At 39.0% G+C, this 21,403-nt stretch overlaps 3 protein-coding genes across 4 annotated transcripts in view; all 3 read right to left on the bottom strand.

Annotated features, from left to right (window-relative positions):
* The window catches only part of c8g (complement component 8, gamma polypeptide), a 3,848-nt gene extending 3,263 nt beyond the window's left edge, over window positions 1-585 (bottom strand). For both annotated transcript variants that reach the window (XM_008438567.2, XM_008438565.2), the window contains exon 1: window positions 145-585. In XM_008438567.2, the coding sequence (XP_008436789.1) occupies window positions 145-327 (183 nt within the window). In that variant the 5' untranslated portion in view covers window positions 328-585. The remainder of the gene's footprint in view (window positions 1-144) is intronic.
* A 100-nt stretch (window positions 586-685) lies between these two features.
* On the bottom strand, window positions 686-3,261 carry msrb2 (methionine sulfoxide reductase B2). Its single transcript, XM_008438568.2, has 5 exons — window positions 2,971-3,261; window positions 2,473-2,570; window positions 1,448-1,524; window positions 1,217-1,364; window positions 686-1,114 (listed from the first exon to the last, which is right to left on the bottom strand). Exons 1-5 carry the CDS (start codon window positions 3,086-3,088, stop codon window positions 983-985), a joined length of 573 nt encoding a protein of 190 aa, XP_008436790.1. The 5' UTR covers window positions 3,089-3,261; the 3' UTR covers window positions 686-982.
* Window positions 3,262-3,557: 296 nt separating this feature from the next.
* armc3 (armadillo repeat containing 3) lies at window positions 3,558-20,941 on the bottom strand. The gene is made up of 17 exons (XM_008438569.1): window positions 20,667-20,941; window positions 19,328-19,445; window positions 18,990-19,115; window positions 18,747-18,815; window positions 18,438-18,613; window positions 18,080-18,274; window positions 17,079-17,262; window positions 16,815-16,967; window positions 16,605-16,713; window positions 15,517-15,766; window positions 14,394-14,530; window positions 13,977-14,145; window positions 13,409-13,503; window positions 5,438-5,515; window positions 5,131-5,295; window positions 4,752-4,914; window positions 3,558-3,843 (listed from the first exon to the last, which is right to left on the bottom strand). Exons 1-17 carry the CDS (start codon window positions 20,712-20,714, stop codon window positions 3,640-3,642), a joined length of 2,439 nt encoding a protein of 812 aa, XP_008436791.1. The 5' UTR covers window positions 20,715-20,941; the 3' UTR covers window positions 3,558-3,639.
* Window positions 20,942-21,403: the final 462 nt, after the last annotated feature.

The raw sequence follows: 21,403 nt of genomic DNA, 5'->3' as shown, positions 1-21,403 counted from the left end.
TATATATTTGGACATATACTTTTCTATAAAATCTAGTAATTTTAGCAAAATGTCTGACAAAAATGTATACATTTCCATGTAATCCCAGTTTGTTAACACAGATAAGCTTGGAGTGTACTTTGAATTTTACTCCCAGTCTCTTACCTGCTGGATGTCGATATTCTGAGTCGGTGGGGTTGAGTCAATGGGCTTGACCTTTGGCTTCTTCGGTGGTCGTCTTTGAGGTTTTGGTCGACTCTTGGCTCCTCCCACAGCCTCGGTGGGAACCAAGAGACAAAGACACAACAGCACCGCTGCTGCCAGTACACATCTACATCCTCCGCTCATCGTGTCACTGACAATCAGGCCTTCAAGACTCTATTTTCTTGTCAGATCACTGTACTTCTCTTAGTCCTAATTTTCTTAGTTTGCAAAATTCTCTTCTTATCTTCGTGCTGGACTCCCTTTGCACCTCCGTCTCTGTTGTATGCTATCCCTTATCTGTTTTACTCAAACTCTTAAGAAGATATAGACACAGGAGGGTTACAAACATTGTGTAAATGAGGATGGCCCACCCAGTTAAACATTAATTTGGTTTACTGGTACAGATGAGGCCATTTTTTGAGTACTGTGCTGGGTTTTTCTAACAACAGGGGGCAGCAACAACTTTTTAAAACATATTTTAGGAAAGAAAACGTCCAAAATGTAACCGAGATACATTTTTATGGCAATAATACATTAATAAGTACATAAATGACAAAAAGAAGTAATTTTCTTCAGATTACAGTTTAAAATAAACTTAATGCACTCAACAGACATTAGTAAAAACACACTAGCAATGACTTAAAGGGTACATACTGCATGTTTTTTTGTTTTTTTTTTAAGAGTGTAGCACTCTGGCTTTTTTTTTTTTTTTTTTACTTTATCAACCGATTCATTTCTGGTGTACAATGTAGCCAACTTGTTCTGGGTAAATGCTACAATCAAAACTGAAGCAAGTCCATCACTTCTGCTCTTCTGTGTCAGCAACACCATTTTCTCTGGGTTTGAATTTGAGGGCTGCGCTGTTTATACAGAACCGTTGCCCCATCGGGTCTGGTCCGTCTTCAAACACATGGCCAAGGTGGGCATCGCACTGTACGGCAAATATGCATTAGTCAATATATATCTAAAGATATTGTACAGCTAAACGGCACTAAGCAAGCTAAGCTTTCAGATATATTAGAAAATAACTCACATTTTTACAGAGGATCTCTGTCCCAGCACTACCCAGGCTGTTGTCAGGGCGACGAACAATGGAGGCATGGCTCTCGTCTCGCTCCCATGTCCCATGAGCCTCTTTGAATGCTGGCCAGCCTGTCCCTGAGTCATACTTAGCCTCTGAACTACAAAACCAAGAAGAAAAGCAGAAGAAATGCACATTTAACAGGCACCTTTTGGCAGATGCAGATTACTTTTTAATGCTTACCTGAAGAGTGGAACTTCACAGCAAACACAGTGGTACATTCCCATTTCAAAATGGTTCAAGTAGATTCCACTAAAGGGCTAAACACACACAAATCATTTTATAGTCCAAACATGAGAGTCTTGGGGAGGTTTATTTACAAGATAAATTTAAACTAATGAACTGTAATGGCAAGCCAATAAGCACGAGCACTAAAAAAAGGTTAGTTATTGAAGCAAAAGTATCAGTTGTTCCTTAAAATCTTCCAAAAGAGAAGTTCAGTTAAGGAAAAGCCAAGAACTCATAGTATGAAATGCATGTTGTGAATCAGTGCACAGGAAAGTCTTTGATTGACCATACTAAGCGCAGTGGAAGCTTTTATACTGGCACTATCCAATATCGCTGTTAATTAACACCTATATCTTTTGTAAACTGGTGATTTTCCTTAGTGTCTCTGAGCTCTTGGTATAAGGTCATAAGTCGACATAGCGCACCGCTTCACCTGCTACTTCTGCTAAGCTGATGATCTGACTGATTGGGTTTCTTTCTCTGCAGCAAAGTTGTCTTAATGTAAAGAATGTGAATATTTGCAAAACCAAAACAATACACATTAACACATCTTCAACACTAGTGTGCAGTGCACTGATATTGTTTTCAAATGTCCAAACTTGAATGAATGAAAACTGAAAGCAGGGTCAATAGATAAGAAGTTTTCTTTCTTTGCTTTGTTCTGTTTATATGAAATAAAACAACATACTCAAAAAAAATTCTGTCATATTGAGCTAAAATGTTTGACGTGGCAGTACTAGGAAAACCTGAAATTTACTAAGGTGATTTGGGAAGCCCATATGAAAGTCATAACATAGAGGAAGTAGTCTGACTGAAACAGGTCATCGTTATAGTAGTGAGCAAAGTCCATGTCTTGTTTTTGATGAGATAGCATGAAGTCAGTGCCCGATTCATAGGTCATGTTCCAGTTGCACAGATTTGCTTGGTTCTTTTCTGTCTATACATTTTGGATAAATTCACTCCTTTTTCCTTTGACTCACCTCTTCAGTTCCTTTCTCTCTTGTGACGAAATACTGCTCTGGTGTCAGTTTCTTTTGCCAGTCTGCAGTCTTGTTGTAACGTGTGAGAGACTTGAGGCCTGCAGAGAGAAGCAGTCTTTATATCTAAATATAAGAACCAAGTATGAGTTGTGACGTTCTGGTGCATTTTGCACGAAGTGATATTCATGACCTTATTTGGAAACGCATCACAAAGAAAAGGTTTACTGTATGATTTTCAGCCAAATTAACACTTAGGATGCCAGGGTGAAATTTTAAATCGCTTTAAAAAGCATTTGCACAAATTAACTTCATGCCAAGTTGGATCACACATTCTCTTTTATTACATTGCCCCTCAATAAAAACATTTAAAGCCTGCAATAAACATGAAAAGCCCCAATATCCTGTTGTCCGGGAGAGAAGACCTGCAGAGGGAGAGCAGTCAAAGGTCGGGACACAGAGCAAACTAATGCGGGACAAATTAACTTTGCTCTATATTACCTGGAGATGTGGAGAAACAGCGGATGAACGGAGGGATCCTCCGCGGTATCACCGCTGATCCGACCGCCGCGTGTTGTTGAGAAACCGCAACGAGGAGGCGAGCGACAAAACGCGACATGTTTCCCCCCCGGCGGCGGTGTGTCAAGTGTGTGTCGGTCCGGAGTCAAGTGCAGCGCGGATTATCAGTGGAGCCGAGCGCTCCCGTTACGGCGGGATCGTTCATGCTGCAGCGAGTTCACGCTGGTCTTCCAGGTCAAAAATCAAACCTTCACCTGAATGGGCCAATCTGGACTCACTTCGCCCGCTTTTATTGCAGGGGATTGTGCAAAAAAAAAAAAAAAGAACCTGTCGTCAGTGAGCTGCTGCTTTCTGATAAGAAAACGCTTCAGTGGGAAAGAAGTTCGTTTATTAATTCAAGTTGAGGCAAGACCACAATTCGAGATGCATTTTCAATGAACGATGAATAGTCAGGAGGTGAACTGGATTTATTTCTACATCCTGAGGATAAAAAAAAAATAATGTTTGGTCTGATTAAAACAAACATCAGTTTGGCTATTGCATGCAAAACCAAACAAAAAATAAACACAGAAGAGGTAACTTATAGTTTATTGTATAGTTCTTTGCTATAGTATATTGAATGTTTGTACAAGTATGTGAAACAGAATGAAACTATATAGACTGATACTGCTGAGCAGCCGGGGAATCAATTGGCAGTAAGGCTCCAGGCTGATGCATAAGGTCCACTATGTAGCAGAGTGGCTCCGGAGACCTTAGGTTTTCATGGACCTCCTCGAAGAGAAGAACTTCATTCCAGGCCCGATTGTAATCACCGCGAACAAGAGTGCAGCTCTTTTCGATGGTATCGGCAAGACACTGAAAAGATTAAGGTGAGACAGAATGGGACGTAAATACAGAAAAGCCAAGTGTTCACAACCCATTTACACATTTTGTCATCTGATCTATAAACTTTGTTTTATTGGGATTTTATTTTAGGCATGTGTGAACTTCAACTTTCATGCTTTGTCACAGATTTCCTATCAGATTTAGGTCTTTTATGGGGCTACTACAACACGTTAACATACTTTTTTCCAAACCATTTCACCGTAGCTCTTTAGCTCTATGTTTAGAGATGTTGTAATGATGCAAGGTAAGCCTCCACCCCGTCCCAAATCTCTCAGTCACAGTTATTTTTCCAGAGTTGCCCTGCATTTAGCTATACTAATCCTTCCTTCATATTCTACCATCTTACTAGTTCATACTGAGAGTCCCCTCAGCATTATTCTGCCACCACTATGTTTCAATATGTTCGTTTTCCACTAAACAAAGTGTTTGGCAGACCAAAAAATTAAATTTTCGACTCATCAGACCAGTGCACTTCATTCCATAAGGTTTGCTGTGTCTCTGTGTTGCTTGTGAAAAACTGCAATTTGGACTTCTTGTAACGTTCCTTCAACAATGACTTCTGTATTTCTTAGAGGCCATATTTGTGAAATGCACAGGTCATGGACTCTCTGCAGCTTCTCCAAAGTCACTTTTTTTTTCTTATTGATGCTCTCCCTGGTCAATGCCAATTTAGAACAACAGTCTTTGTCTATTATATGAAATCTCAATAAAATACAATCAGTTTTGTGCCTGTAACAAAAATCCAACAGAGGTGCTGTACACAGAAACTTTATTTAGATAAGAATAAAACATGCAAAAAGAAAAGAATAGGAAAGCGGAGGACGAGCAAGACAAGCAAAAGAGTTAAGAACCTGCTAATGTTCTGTGGAAAGTCATACCTTGAAGAGAAGCGCTCTGTGGCAGTAGGTTCCCTTGTTTATCATACCAATGGGAATAACATTCGACTTGAGTTGAAACCTGAGGTCACTTTGGTGCAGCACCCAGTCTAGTTTGTGCAGCTTTTCCAGAGGCACTGCTCCACCCATGGCATCACTCACCAACCTGACAGCAACCGCAAAAAAACCCATACAGTTGAGACATTTCAAACTTAAAGTGATTTTGATCTATAAGAAGCTATCTCTGTTATAATAATATGCCTTTTCAATTTTTGTTTGTTTCCAAGACTTTGGGATTTAAAAAAAAACTGATTTCTATTCTCAATGGCATATTTGATATATCATTATTTAACAACATTTATCAACAAAAATAAATGTATACCTGGCCAAGGCCGCATACTGCTCTCGTTCATCTGTCAGTGAAAGGACGGAGTCTTTGGCCTCTTTAACTAGCATAAGCAAGGAGACGTCCCCAGAAATAATTGGTGACTTCTCTGCAAGAACATCTTGGGGCTCTTCGTCGGGTTTGTCTTTCTCTCTTCTCCTTCTGTACAGAGAAATAGTTAAATCCAACTGTAATAGAGACGAACACTCATGCCTCAAATTTGATACTAAAATTAGTTCAGGTTAAGACTTTGCAGCAAATAACATTTCTTTTGATATTGTATGTGTCCTAATATTCCACCTACTTTGGTGTCATTCGTCCTTTCTTGATTTCTGATTCTGTTGGGCTGGGTTTTCTCTCTTCTACCGGCTCTACTGTCTCTCTGTGACACACAAAAGGTTTATGTATGTAAAATGGTTGCTCTTTTGCAGGTAGATTTGTATGTGCGTATATGTATGTTTGTGTGTATGTATTATTTTCATCTTTATTTAGAAGGGATATGGGAAATAGGAAGACTATTTATGTTATGAATTACTGAATCGAAAAGGTGTGTGATTATATAAGTTAAACTTCATCATGCTCCTTTTCAGACTCCATTACAAACTATGGAAGAAATCTTCTCCATAGTTACAAAGCCTTCTTATAAAGTCTAATGAGATTTGCGGTTGTAGTACAGGTGGCAGTAGTTAGTTCACTATTTGAGCTTTTGAGATGATAATTAGCTTCTCCCAGAAGTAAAAACAATACCTCTTTGCCATGGATACGCATCATACCAACTACCCAAAACTAAAGAAGTAAGAGCAAAAAAAGATGGGACAACTGTCCTAAGACGCAATGCCTGAAAGAAAAACAACCATGAACAAAAGAATAAATCGGAGCCGCCCTACACTGTATAAGCAGAAGAGGTTTCCAACTCGGAGTCTCTCAGCCATGCTGGTATCACTTCCCAGGTGCAGAATGGCATAAAGCACAAGCGGAAAATGCAGCTGCAGCAGGACTTTGAGCAACTGAAGGCCGCTCGTATCGCCAGCAAGGAAGCAATCCGGGCAGAAAAAGAAAAGAGTGACGCCCTTCAACAACAGCTGGACCAAATGAAGAGTCGGTACGAGGACCTTCAATCAAAATCTGAAGCCGCATTTGAGGGGAACCTGCAGGTTGATATGCAGCTATTTTATGAAGAGAGAATCAGGCACGAGCAACATATGTCTGAAAACCTGAGAGCCGAGAAGGACGAGGTCCATGAAAAACTGTCCAAAGAGATCGCCTGCCTGCAGGAAACGGAGAGACGTCTGCAGACTCAGCTGGAGCTATCTGAGATTTCATATAAGGAACTAAACAGGAGATATGAAGCAGAAGTTGCTGCGCTGAGACAGAAAGCAGAACATTATCAGTATGAGGTGACTTGTGCAAAAGAACTTAATTTGGAGATCACCATCTCATCAACACCTCTGGGCAAGATAAAACTTAAAATGATGTGTGTGTATCTAGATCTATCAGATCAATATATGCATACACACACACACACACATATATATCCATTGATTTTCTTTACACCCTTGTCCCTTAGTGGGGTCGGGAGGGTTGCTGGTGCCTATCTCCAGCTAACGTTCCGGGCGAGAGGCGGGGTACACCCTGGACAGGTCGCCAGTCTGTCACAGGGCAACACAGAGACACACAACCATGCACACACACTCACACCTAGGGACAATTTGGAGAGGCCAATTAACCTGACAGTCATGTTTTTGGACTGTGGGAGGAAGCCGGAGTACCCAGAGAAAACACACGCATGCACAGGGAGAACATGCAAACTCCATGCAGAAAGACAGGGGCCGGGAATCGAACCCAGAACCTTCTTGCTGCAAGGCAACAGCTCTACCAACTGTGCCACTGTGTTATAATTAACACCCTTGACTGGTGCACATGCGCAGACATTATAGATTTTACGCAAAGAGTTCATCACAGAGGCAACTAAAATCAATCAATAAAAAAATCCTTTCTGAATATCTATCCCTAAAAGATTTAGAGGGAGTACGCAGTACCTGCCAAAGAGGGGAGCGGCTGTCTGCTGTAAAAAATCAGTGGGTTCACTGTGCAGCCACGACTGCGCCCATTAATTAGACGTGACTGATTCGTTTTTCAAGAACAATCTAAAACACGACTTAATCGGTTAATAAATAACTTTTTCCCCATTTCATATTGTTTCTGAACTGTTCGTGCTTTGCTAGAGCAGCGGTGCAACACGTCGATCGCGGAAAGTTTTGAGTCGATCTCGGCATGGACCCCATTTTATGTCACAGCGCAGCTATCAGGTGGATTACCGGCTCACAAACTCATGCTAATGTACATTGTGGACTAGCAGACCGACAGAGTTTTTCCGTCAGGACTCGAAAAAAAAAATGATTCTCCGTCAGTGGGGTATCTGTACAGGCGATGTCAGGTATCCTGATCGTGTTTGTGGAACTAAAATTCACAGATTTCCAAAATCTGAAAAGGAAAGCCTTGCTTGGATTAAAGCTTATGCATGACCGCATTTGCAGCTCAACCGTCGTAGGATCAATAAGAACAAAGTGTCTGCTGGCGTAAGTATTATTGCTTTGGTTTCTTTGTGTTTAGTGAATGAAAAAATAAAGTCAATAATAAACACATCCATTATGAAAACCTTTTATAATGGATATCCATTATAAAATGGATATACATTTTATATCCATTTAATATATGAATATATATAAAATATATATCCATATATATATATGGTGTAGAAGTTGTATGGCAGTACCGATACAACTTCTACACCTTGAAGCCTGTCTGTTACAGTCTTACGTTAGCTGAACAGATCAATATGCAATGTGTACCGTATCTGACATACATTAAAGATTTTATTTCACCTGAAAATGCTTTTTACTAAACTGTAATCGTGTTAGCCACACTAACTTTAACTAAACTGTAATCGCGTTAGCCACACTAACTTTTACTAAACTGTAATCGTGTTAGCCACGTTAGCACCGAGTACCGTGTATAAGTCCTAGGCACATTCAAACCCTCAAAACCATGAATGCCCGACTTACCCAGCCTTGCAAGAACAATAGGCATCAGTGATCTTGTCCAAAGCTCTATTTATGCTGAGGGTGTGAGGATCTGCTGTTTTCCTCATCGACTGGTAGCATTTAGCTGCAACTCGCACAATGTTAGAGGCATCGTGTGGCTAAAACATCTTGATGTCATCCAAAAAAGATGACATGAACTTGTTGGTTCCCCTGTCCATTGTCGTGGCTGATATTTTGTGAAAATTTGGCAGAAATGCTAAACTAATCGACTCAGAAATACTCTGCAGTCAGTCGAAATGAAAAATCCCATAGAAGCTAAGCTCTGCGAGGAGGTTAATGTGAGACATGAAGTCACATGGGACTTTCGAGGGGCGTTTCTGGGCGGAGCTTGGTAAGGTCAATTAGGTGACAAACTGAACGCAGCCAGGACGCTGAGACCAGCACGTCCTCCTCTGACTCCTTATCAAAACGTTAATAACTTTATTAAAGAACAACAAAAAAATCAACAAAACGTGTTCAAATTAATGATTCAACAACAATAATAATCTCAGTAATTATTGTTTCAACAAGGTGTTGCGCAATTCTGTGGGTTTCGGTTCCATTATCAAAATAATGAGCAGAGCAGGAGTTTAAAATTAACTAATAAACCATCGCTGTGTTCAGGGAGGCTTATTAATAATCGCAAAATAAATATCAAGCCTGAAAACCTAATATCGTAACAGACTAAATGTTATGTTTTTAACGTAATCTCTGGTCGGCTTGTGGAGCGCAGGAGGTTGCCATGGCAACGGATGTGCTTAAATGACAGAGACGAAGAGTAAAAATGTGCGAGTGGTTTAGTGGTTTATCTTTGCTGCGGCGCATCGCAGCCGCTGTAGTTTCTGAACATTCACTAAACTACAGACTTAGACTAATTAGCTCGTTCTTTGTGAGTATACGTCATTTACAACAAACATCAAACACGGTAAATATGTTTCATTAAGTATTTAATAAGCAAATGTATTCTACCGCGATAATTGTGTGAAAATAAATTAATTGTCTAATATAAAAAATAGTTTGGTGCTGTCGGGCTCAGAGTCTGAGAGGCTTTTCCTTTATCAAACAATTTTGTTTTTTGCCTCTTATTTAGTGGAAATATTGATGTTGAGATTTTCTCCAAAATAATAACGTTTTTCAACCTTTATAGCTCCACTGTTGAAAATGAGGAGCTAACATTTACAAATGACATTAAAATAAAATCCAGTCCAACATCTGGTTTGAGGTGATTCCTCTGGAACCTGTGGGAGGAAAAATATCCCCAACTTCAGAAGATGAGCTTTAACCTAACAGAGCTCTGTGGTTCCTCCTGTCAGAGTGAGGAGGCGCCATGTTGGGAAGAGAAGTGGAAGCTGCAGGATCTTCAGAACAAACAGGTCATGATGCTAGGCTACTGATTGTCCCTATGTCTGGACACAGGATCAATAGAACCAGTTTAAAAGCTAAAATGAATGGTTATATGCCAGACATGGAAAACTGGAACTGGGATGCACTCCATGAGATGATGTTCAGGATTTAGGTCTCATGGCATCTCAAGGTGTCAACATTACAGCCAGTGGGCTGAAGGAAATACATGCCGAGAGTGAAACTCCTTCCTACAGATGAAGCTATATCACAAATTTAAAAAGAAAATTACAAAAGGAGACCGCGGATAATATAGGAAATAGCGCCCTCTTCACTTCCGGAGTGCAATGGTCCCATTTCCAAATAAGGTAAGAGACTGACAGTGTTCCGTCCCCGCCCCTTTCTGTTTGCTGCAGCGCGAGGTCCTTCTCATGGAACTAGCCAGTACAGCGATATATTCGTTTTCTCTTCTCTTCCAACGTCAACATGAAAGACTACATTTCTACGCTTAAACAGTTTTCTAAAGTGGATTTTCAATTGAAGCAGGAGATAATAACTAAAGGAAGACCAACACSGGAGCTGAAAGTTTTGCTTCGAGACAGTTTGACGATTCTTAAACGGAGTAGAAAAGACATGCCGAGGATAGACTTGGCTTTGGATGAACGGATATTTTTGTGCAGAATTAGTGGTGCATGGATTTAATTGATAAGTAAAGGTAAGACAGCAATAAGATGTTTTTGTTTTGTTTAGTTTTGTTTTTTTTATGAAATGTGCGTTTTGTGGGCTACAGTTTGTATGTCTAAATAATTCCGTAAAGTAGAAGGGATAGCTTAATCTACCTTCACAGCAAAATCTAGACCCCCTGCATGTTATTGTTTATGTAAGGAAATTTCGCTCATGCGTACAATGCCAGAGGGCAAAAAGACATGTGATTCTTAGCCGCGCTGCCGCCGCAGAATAATTCCATCTCAATCAAACTTAGACATGTATATTATTAATTTCGTGCTGTGCTTAACAGCAAAGGGAGAAACCGTTAAAGTACAACTCAAAACCACGTCTTTCTCGCTCTCTGTATCAGCGCAGCTATTGTATGGCTAGCTCGCTGTTACTGTTTCTTACTCTGCAGATGTGGAGTCACAATGTCTGGATTCATGAGCGCCCCTTGCCATGGGCAGGAGAACTGCCTGCCTCACCTCGAATCTGTTCTCTGCCGTTTCTGATCGCTCCTCAGCACACGAAACACATTACACACACAGTTGGTGACAATAAAAACACAGTAAATACATAAGCTAAATTATGGAAAATCAGTTCATACATAAAATGTTTTTAACGACGTACAGACAGGAGGAGCATGCTCTCATAGAATGGCAACCGGTGCATTAGAGAGAGGTTTCGCAATCCCAGGTGAGGCTCAGCTCGCTGCTGCCTCACCGGCTTCGCTTCTGAGCATTTGAATGGGAATATTCGAAAATTCAGCGATTTTGAAAAAAAAAAAATCAGATTTGGTTAAATTAAATGAAAAATAGGTACTTTATAGTACAAACAACAGGGTGAAAATATCTTTCTAAATAATTTTATTATTATAGGCTATATTATTTTTCCATGATGACAGGTGAGGCTCTGTGGTTCCTCCTGTCAGAGTGACAGGAGGAACCTGCCTCCCCTGACCGCACGTCACTGCTACATTTCTAAGTTTCACTGAGTTAACGCGGCTATGGATGACATGTAAAAGATTAGTCTTTTTGCCCCACAGCGTTGTATGCCTGCGCGAAATTTCCGTACGTCCAATAACATGCATAGTGGATAAGTCATAAGTCAGTGCCTCACCAGCAATGAACCTCACCGCACGTCACTGGTGCTCTATGTTGCAAATCTTATTTGTATTTCTCAAAGTTGTTCTTTTATTTGAGTTTTAGATAAAACACTAGTAAAAGTAAAAATAAAAAAATAAAAATTGATTGAATTAAAAAACAACCACATTCCTAAAAGCTTATACTTGCAAAGTGAGTATTACAGTGACAAGTGATGGTGTTCCCTTTCCTATAATTAAATTGTGTTTTTCATGTTTTTATAATGCATAAGCTTACATTTCAATTCCACATGTTTTATAAATACAGTTTTTCATTTAAACTATGTAATTTAATCTGAAATTTCAGTTTCCTTCAGGAAACAGAAAATAAAACCTTAGACCCAAAGACTCAGTTACATGTCAAGTATTGTTACGGGAACAATAATTGTGGCACCAATCTTTTTTTTCTTTTCTTTTTTTTTCAAAACAATTGTAACTGTAAAACAGCTGAAACACTGGGTGCCTTTAAATCTCAACTTAAAACCCACCTGTTTAGAGTTGCTTATGGCTAAATTAGGTTTAGAGTGCAGGTTTTGATGTCTTTGATCTTTTTAATGTTTTTATCTTTACTTTTCATCTAGTTATTAACTTCTTTTTATTTCTCTTTTACACTCTATATGTAAAGCCCCCCGGAAAACGTCCCAGTTGAATGAATCTATATCTAGGGGTGTGAGAATCCTTGTTAAATGACATCTTAACTAAAACTCTGAGGTGTGAGAATCCTTGTTAAATGGCATTTTAACTAAAACTCTGAGGTGTGAGAATCCTTGTTAAATGGCGTTTTAACTAAAACTCTGAGGTGTGAGACGTTTAACTGAAGTCCTACAAGGGGTGCTAGTTTTAATGTTTTTATATTTTTTAACTTTTTTTGTTCTTTTTCTTTTAAATTTTTTTTTTAATTCTCCTTGTCTTTCTAACTGTTTATTCACTGTCACATGCTGTTTTTATTTTAATTATGTAAAGCACTTTGAAATGCCTTGCTTCTGAAATGTGCTATACAAATAAAATTTGATTGATTGATATAAGTCAAACTGATTTTTCTTACCAGATGAGAGTTTCCCTTTTGTGTAAAATTACTGCAATGAAAGATACACATTTATCTGAATGCTTTCCACAAGAGAGGCCACTATTTGTGCTGGGTGCTACTCTGTGTCCCAAAGAAACCGATTCAAAAAGCTTTTGAGAACACAGAATGTTTGTGCTTTGACCACCCACTGCATTTCTAACGAGAATGAAGCAGAAGCCAAAAATCTAACCGAGCTGCAATGGGATGTATGCTAAGTTTAACTTGAGTTGGACAAACCTAAGCTTGGATTACACAACAGGCTGATTAGGAATGAATGTGTTGGGGTTTTTTTTCTTTTGCATTCTAGGAAAGAGAAGGAGTGAATGTGAGGTGCCTTGTGCGCAGTTTTTTATTGCACAATGTGTTACTGGGTACATACATGTAGAGTGTTTAGTAAATGAGGTAGAATATTTGCAACATATAAACTGTGATTCCTGGCATCCTACAGTGAATGTTTGTAGGTTAGATGAATACAACACACCCTCAGTGTGTGCTCATAATTATGTGTGTAAGTTCCTTGGTATACACAAAACAGCGCTGAGTGTTTGGCATCTTAAAAGGGGGATCATTTACCCAGTGAGTCCACATTGATGGGGCACACTGAAGGCAAGAGGGGAGAAGAAAAAAGGAAACAAAAACCTAGGAAAAGTGGAGCATAGGATTGGCGCAGCCAGGGGGAGGGTGGGTGACCTCAGAAACAATAATGAGATATGAATGAATAGCTTTGTAGCTAATTCCAAATTCGTTCTTAAACTTATTTTTTTGTAATGAACAAATGATTCTACAAAATGGTCTGACTGGGTTCAGCTCCATACATTTGCCACAACACAGTCTTTGATCCAAGCGTCTTTGCACGTCTCTGTTTTGACAAGATTCTACAATGCAAAACTGGAATCTATTAAGTGGCAAAATTATAGCATTTTTCAAGATTCATACTCTACTGGGACGTTGAAAACAATAATCGCCCGCTGCTGGTTGAGTGGCTGGCTGATCAACTCCTCCAAAGTCAGAAACGGCTCACCCACACGAGCCTGTATGAAACAGAGAGAAATACATCAAAGGGTGATAAGGTAATACTTTGTTCTTTGTTAAAGACGGCAAAAAAAAGACAATAACAAATAACCTCTGACTAATATTTTGGTTGTTGTCCAGAGAGCCAAGTGGGAAAAAACATGATCTGGTATTATCATTTTCAAGTGTACACCCCTGTAAAAAAAAGTGTTTTTGCCTTTTTTTGTGTTTTTGTCAATACTAAATATTTCAGATCATCGAAAAGATGATAACATCAGACAAAGACAACCTGAGTAACTGTCCTTGAGAACTCCAGGGAAACAACTGGTTTTCCTGGGCTAAAAAACCTAGTTTGAGCCCAGGCAACTTGGTGACAATTTATGTTATTTTTGGTCACAAGCAGGTATCGGCATTGAACAAGATGATTTGTCTTGTTCCCTGTTGATGTTGTTCTTTATTGTCACTCAGGACCTTCACATTTTAGTAAACGAACCTGCCCAGCATCAAAGAAGTTGCTTGTAATAATGTCATTTGCAGTCAAACGTCCCAGCCGGTTGTATTTAACAGGCAAGTTGGAGTTAAGTAGGCTGGTCGTGGCCAACTTGCTGAAACTGTTCCTTCGGTTTGCTGACTGGTTGATTTCCTGAAGTATTTCCAGGGCCCTGAGACAAATAATCATGAGGAAAAACGTGTTCAGAACACATACGAACTATAGTTTTCCATATTAAAAGACCCAATATATTGTACTATGCCACCACCTGCTGGCTGGTTGAAAAATTACAATTAAGACATTATGCCCAGCTTCAGCATGTTGTAACTAAACAAAGCTTTGCCTTTTCTGAATTTCAAGCCATAAATATTCAGAATTATAGTTGAATTTTTATTGCTGTATGTTATATCTGTGTTTTACCCAAGTCTGCACATCGTCACAGCAGAAGCTGTATCCCCAGCGCAAACGTTCACGGCGAAGCACGCGTGTCTCAGCACCTCTTTGTCATTGGAATGCAGCAGATTGACGAGCGGTTTGAGGCCTCCAGCTTTGTGAAACTGTTTTCAAACAAGAGGTAGAGTTTCAGGCATTATGGGAAAGAATTTTTTTAAAATATGCTAAACGAGTTGCTTTTTTAAATGATTTATGTGGTTTAAATGCAGTACTTTGCAAAAGTATTCTCACCCTTAAACTGTTTCACATGTTCTTACATTTCAGCATGAACATTATGTTAATTTTGTTGAGTGAGAATAATACAAAGTAGTCAATAATTGTGAAATGAAATTGCCATATTGATTGGATAGTGTCTATGAACATCAGATCTGGACTCTTGACTGGGATACTTCCATCCAAACAAATCAGCACCAAAATCAAACTTGGCCACCTTTCAGCAGAACAACCTTCACAGCAAAAGCAAAAATCTTAGCAAGTATTTTTGGTATAGTTTCTTGTGTAAATATATTAATACACTATGAAAATAATAAAAAAAAAACTTAAAATTAATTATTCAGCACTAGGAACTTATTTTAGTGGAAAGAGTCATTTTATCTTATACTATGGGAACATTGTCTTGTTCCACTGTCGCTATCATTCTGCTGCAAGGTGGCCAAGTTTGATTTTGGTTTAACGTGGACGAAACACCTTCCACATGTTTGGTGTGTCTGCAATAAGGCTTATGGCACACACAAAAAAGCCCTTATTTGGGCGATTGCTTTCTTCTAGCTATGTTTTAAAAAAAAAAAAAATACCACATTTGAGGCTTTTATTGATTTTTTTTTTTTTTTTTCATAAAAATAGTTCAGTAAACAAATTCTCCCATCTAAGCTGAGTCTCTTCAGCTCCTCTAGAGTAACCATTGGCCTCTTGGGTGTAGGTTTGAGTACTTTTGCGAGGCACGGTGTTTTGTTAGTTGAAAGCAGCAGGAATATTATTAATTTTACTTTGGTACTTTGTAATTTTTTCTTGACAATAAAAGAAAAACAACAAACAAACCAATGGCCCATTATTTGCATCACTCTAAGCTGGGATCATTCATTAGACAAACCTTGTCCCTCTCTTCGTTGTCACAGACCAGATGTGCCACACACATGGCAGTGTACATCAGGACCTGTGTGTCTGTGGACTTCAAGGGTTCAACCAGAGCCTGTACGCCTCCTAGTGACAGGATGCTGGACTGGATGATCTCCTGTTCTGCCATATTAGAAATAGTGGCAACAGAGCTGGCCACTGTGATTGCAGAGCTTTCAGAGAGCTGCTGGATGAGGATCTCATGGCCCCTTGCCTCATACACCGCACTGGAAGATACCATGTTAGAAATGGGGTGCTCAGCACACGATGAAATCTAACTGACTGTTACGGACGTTGCAGTCTCCATGTTGGTGTCCTGCAAGCACAGACTATCTAATGTATATTTGACATGTGTCTCATTCCGGCAAGTACAGACATGCGACGAATCTGAACAAAAACAGGAAAAGGATGTCAATGAATTGGATGTATTCAAGGTGGGAGTAAGGTGTTTAATGAGCCAGAGATGATGGACGATGCAGAGTTTTTCTGGAGAACAAGAGTAATGAGTAATGAGGGTATGATGCAAAAAGAAGCAAGAAAATAAGTGACTAGGTGACAGGTTTCAGGAGAAATGTGATCAAAATTCACAGAAAAAAAAACAAGATGAGAAGAAAGAAATGGTATCTAGCCTAAAAACAAACTGTCCCTCTAAAAGTATTTAAACTTGTTCATCGTTTGCCTCGTTATTTGTTCTTCCTTTATTTTGTATTCCTTTCAATGCTATACATTGACAAGGATTTCACAAATGTCCTTGAGCCCAATTAGTAATTTTCATTAACAGTATGTCTTTTGTTTTGCAAAGCTTTTTGTTGTCGGACGGCAGTTTATCTTTATTGTCTTGCTTGCTTGTACAAAGGAATCAAATCTCAAAGGTTTCACTAATCAGTATGCTGTTCATGTACTGTTGCATTTCCACAGTTTTTTTTTTTTGGCTTGTTTTTTTAAGCATGGTAGCGTATTAGGACGTGGTTTACTTCATGAAACTTAATCCTTGTTTAGAACTGTCTCTAAGTCACTACTGAAACACATGCAGGAGGAGAAGTGGTCAGGATGTTTGTCACTCACAGCGCATTGGCCTCGTTGCTATGTGTGAGGCTCGAGAGAGCCTGGGTCGCTGCCTCTTTCAGTACCGAGCTCTCGCTATTCAGCAGCTGCACCACAATGGGAACGCCCTCTGAAACACACAAAACCAACTAAATTCAGGTGTCCTTGCAGTCAGTATGTAATTGCTGCTGCAATCCAGTGACTGTATATAGTCTGTGTATTTTTACGTACCCAACTCTCTGAAGCGGTCTTTGCTGCAAGGGTGGAAGCTCATGGCTGCAATAGCCTGACAGGCGGAAGCTTTCACATTGTCATCGGCCGCAGACAGAAGCTCTACTAGAACTTTCTCGATCATCTGCTCGTGGAAAACTTTGCGGCTTTCGGCTACATTCAGAAACATCCGAGCAAACATCAAAGAAAGTCAGCAGCTACTATGAGTGTGTTCTAAATTTTCTTAAATCTGTTCCTGATGTCATAATTGTTTAACGTTCTTACAACTCTGAGCTGCCCTTGTGATGCATTTGATTGCAATGGACTGGATTTCGGGACTGCTTGGTGTGAGGACAAACTCCCCCAGCCTCGTAAGTCCCCCGTTAAGGTGGATGATATGAAGAGTCTCAATATCACCCAGACAGTTTGACACTGTTTGCAAGGCCTCTGCATGTAGGTCGTTAAACTCCTTTTAGAGACATAAACAAAGAAAACGTATTGGATAAGCAGTGTTATAGCACACAAATAGTAGTTCTAAATAGTTCTTACTACATCTCTTTCTTAACCCTATTGCAATAATATTCACAAAAATGACAAAATGAAGACATGGTTTTCAAAAGCACATTTTTCACACAACCAACATGACCCTTTGACTCTTTCCCGTCAGAAAGGTACAATATAATTCATTAGAATTGTGATGGCCAAAACAAAGTTGTGCATAATTATGAAGTGGAAAAAAAATGTTTTGGGATTTTCAAACATTTTACAAATACAAAATCTAAGAAGTGTGCCAGGCATTTTTGTATTTAACCATCCTTACTCAGATGTCCCTAAATAAAATCCGGTCCAGTCCAAAACACTGGTGACTGGAAGCCACAAGAAGTTCTCTCCGAAGTTCACCACACATGGAAAAAAGTGCTCTACTCTTAAGAGACCACATGTGAACTAGACCTGCATGCAAAGAGATGACTGGACAAAGCATTTCTAGATACGTACATGTGGTAGAGATATAACCCAAAAACATCCACCTGCAGAACAGCGAAAAGCAACTTCCAGGTATCGATTCATCGGAGGGTAAATACAAATACACACCACACTTTTCGGATTTTTAATTGTATAGATGTTGACAATCTTGTATAATTTTTACTTTACAAATATGTGATGCTTTGTGTTGGTCTGAGCCTAATCCTAATTCAAATAAAATAAGTTGAAGTGTATGGCTGAAATATGATAAAAATGAAAAGATTTGATGAGTGTGAATACTTTGGGCAAACTACTATACTCACCATATTATCGAGAAGATCCAGGAACCTCTCAAATCCCAGCTCCTCCCTGAAGGTCTTCCGTGTTTCCAAATCGGTAGTGACACACTGAAATATCTGTAAGGCTAAATGCTGGATGACAGGAAAGTCGGACTTGAGCAGCTCCAGAAGAGGGGGGATAGCACCTAACTCGTGCAGCACCTCGAGGTTCTCGAGGTCCTTCATTCATCAAAATCAAAGAGGTCAGAAGAAGGTCATAAAACATGACAGTCATATGTTCAGTTGTGTTTTAAATGCTGACGAATGTTGGCATATTTTCAAATGAAAAGGCTTACTGCAGCATAGTCCTGTAATTTTCTCTAGGCTCATAGCTCTGAGTCACCTGAACTAGGTTGAAGATGATCTCCAATGAGTTCTTCGCGACATCTGGGTCCGGGCTGCTGAGGAGTTTGATTAAAAGTGGCATACCATCGTTGGCGTTGATCCGGACTCTGCAGGTGAAATCCACTGCCACAGCGGCAAGGCACAGTGTTGCAAACTCATGCACGAAAACATCCTCTGGAGAAAGAAAGACAGGGTAGTAAATGTCGGAAAGAAATAAGACATCAACTAACTTAAAAGTCAGACTTTCAATGTTTTGATCGCTTTCACAATAATTAGGAGACAAAATTTGAAGATCAAATTAACTCACCTTCAGGTGTGAGCTTCTGTAAAAGCGATGGAATGAAATCCTCTTTTTTCAGAGCTTCGCTAACTTCGCCTTTTAGTTAAAATAATGAATAAGCCCTTCAAAGTCAACCAGTCATTTAAAACATGTAGATCTAGTCAAAGGTTAGCAAGACGGGCAGAAAAATGTACTGGTATTGACAAAAGACCGATTCCTTCAAAATCCATCTACATTTATTTCATAGCTGACGAACTACACAGAACCTACCATTGGTGGCCATATAACCCAAGGTCATGAGGGCATTGCGTTTGATCAGTTTATTGCTGTGATCAATGAGCTTGCAGAGAGGCCCAAGGACTCCTAATCCCAGCAGCATAACTTTGTTTTCTTCTCCTAACAACAGGGGGAGACAGTGAGCAAGAAAGATTAAGGATGGCAGCAGAGTATTTATTATTTATTACCAAAGAATAGCTGACTTTAAAGGCAGACAAATAAAAGAAAATTTTGTCTAAAATATGAGTTTGAATAGAACATAGCTGTCCAATATTAATACACAAAAAATACTAATGTTTGATTTAGTGTCTGTGGTGGGGGGTTTTTTCTACCTTTCTCAGCAAACTTTTGGAGCGCTTCACTTGCTTTTAGTAGAATGTCTTCCTCTTGAGAGCTTAAGAGCAACACCATCGTTGCTGGGGCTTTACTCTCTAGAGACAGAGCTTCAAACTGAGTGCCAACAGAGAAAGACAGAATTACTATGACAGAAACAAAAGAAAGAAGAAAAAAAGAACATATTGTGCATATGTGGAGGAACATGTTGTAGAAAAAAGGAGAAAAATACCTGAAAATAAATTCATCGTTTAACATAGTAACATGTTCTCTTACAAACTTTTTGGAAAAAAAATATTCTTTTTGAAAATAAGAAAAAGTAAAAACATTAAATTGCAACACATATTTTCAGGGATGAACATGCATCCATTTTAAAAATAACTCTTTATATCAGTGGCTATCAGTGTCAAAATTACTGATGCCAATGCATTAACAGCCTCTATTGATCACTTTGTCTCCTGTAAGAACATTTTATAGAAAATAATCTTTGAGTTTTTCTGGTTTCTGACAGAGGCCACCAGTTTTCTCTTCAAATCTTGTAGAGTTCATAATGAAAGTCAAGAAAATTTAATTGGTCTTTGGAAGGGAAACAAACCCACAGCATCACAGATTCTCCACAATATTTAACATGAGGTGCTTTCTGTATATTAATCTTTTGTTTCACAACAGAACCTATCTGTAGTGTTTGATGTTGAAAAGGTCAATTGCAATCTCATTCAAACAAATTAATGAGATTTTATGCGCCATCAATTCAGAACACCCAGTTGGGATTCTGAATTGCATTCTGGTAATGCGGTGTGATCTTTGGGACTTTGTTGTAGTTTTATAGTAGTGAGCTTATTTTTTTTTAACCTCCTTTACCATTGTGTTTACTATAGTGGCGTACATTAGCAAAAGAAATTGGTCACTGTGTCATGCTGTTTATTTACAGCACGACACAGTGACCACTTGGAAAAATATAAAAACCTGGATTAGTACCAGCTAAATGTTCATGCAAACTCAGATCAATGTGAAGAAATCATAAGTCAGAGAAGGCTTACCAAGAAATAATAATAAATTCTCTTAAAAACAGATATTTCTTTATATTGAAATATTTAATGACTGAATACTCAACGTGGGTTTAAATGCAGGCTTTTTAAAATGCATTTTAAATTAAGATTATGCTACATCACTCAAATAACATAGGTTATAGGCTTTTTTTTACATCCATAATTCCATGTGATCAAAAATAGCCATCCGTTTCTATTTTTATTTGTTCGTCTGTTTGTTTTTGTTTATTGTTTGCTTGTTTTAAATAACAGTTATTAGATGGGTTAAGTTATAAGGTGGGTTTCATACCGCCTCCTTGTCCTCTTTCTCCTTGTCCTTCCCCGTCTTCTTTCCCATTTTGTTGTTTAAAGAACAGCTAGCAGCTATTCAAATGCTGCTTGACACACTTTGGTCGCACAATAGTTAGGTAAAGTGTTTAGCTAACCTGTAGCCGACTATTGCACTATAAAAACCAACTCCTGAAGTAGCCAAGAAACCACTATGGTGGATGTTCTATTGAGCTTATAGGTTTTATAATTAGCACAATAAATCGACCAGCCTGTAAGCTGTATGTGCATTCTGGAAAAAAAGGAAGTTGACACTTAGTTGCTAGGCAACCCAGGTCAGGCAGGCATAGCGGCTGAAATATTCATTTCGGTAAGCGGAAGTTTAGTATTTAAACATAATGCCTCACACAACTATGTTGGCATGCTTATGCAGGCTTAATGGTGATACCGTACGATTGATTTCTTTTTGTAAAGTTATGAGTCATATAAGTTTTCGTATAAAGATTCCTGACGTCAATTCCCAGAGTTATGAGACTATTTTACATAATTTTTAACGCAAGAAAGTTGACTATGGATTTAATGTTGGTGGCTGCATGCGCACCCACAGGCTGGCTGGCTGGCTGGCTGGATGGATGGATGGATGGATGCATGAAACTTTTATATAACGGGATAAAGTCTGTAAATAAAAATGATGTAAATAAATTTTGTTTTCAGATTGTACAGGAGCCCGTTATTGTGATTATTGACAAAATTATGCAA

Source organism: Poecilia reticulata, linkage group LG20, assembly GCF_000633615.1.
Source record: "Poecilia reticulata strain Guanapo linkage group LG20, Guppy_female_1.0+MT, whole genome shotgun sequence".
Classification (NCBI taxonomy): domain Eukaryota; kingdom Metazoa; phylum Chordata; class Actinopteri; order Cyprinodontiformes; family Poeciliidae; genus Poecilia; species Poecilia reticulata.
Note: the sequence above shows the minus strand (reverse complement) of the source record. Positions and strands in the feature narration are given on the sequence as shown.

Coding starts and splice junctions, on each gene's coding strand:
- msrb2 (XM_008438568.2), bottom strand. CDS start 3,088: ATGTCGCGTTTTGTCGCTCGCCTCCTCGTTGCGGTTTCTCAACAACAC. Junction 1,365..1,447: donor TGTGAAGTTCCACTCTTCAG/GTAAGCATTAAA, acceptor TTGGTTTTGTAG/TTCAGAGGCTAAGTATGACT. Junction 1,115..1,216: donor CAGAGATCCTCTGTAAAAAT/GTGAGTTATTTT, acceptor TTTGCCGTACAG/TGCGATGCCCACCTTGGCCA.
- armc3 (XM_008438569.1), bottom strand. CDS start 20,714: ATGGGAAAGAAGACGGGGAAGGACAAGGAGAAAGAGGACAAGGAGGCG. Junction 15,767..16,604: donor AGCAACGAGGCCAATGCGCT/GTGAGTGACAAA, acceptor GGTATCTTCCAG/TGCGGTGTATGAGGCAAGGG. Junction 3,844..4,751: donor ACAGAGCGCTTCTCTTCAAG/GTATGACTTTCC, acceptor TAATCTTTTCAG/TGTCTTGCCGATACCATCGA.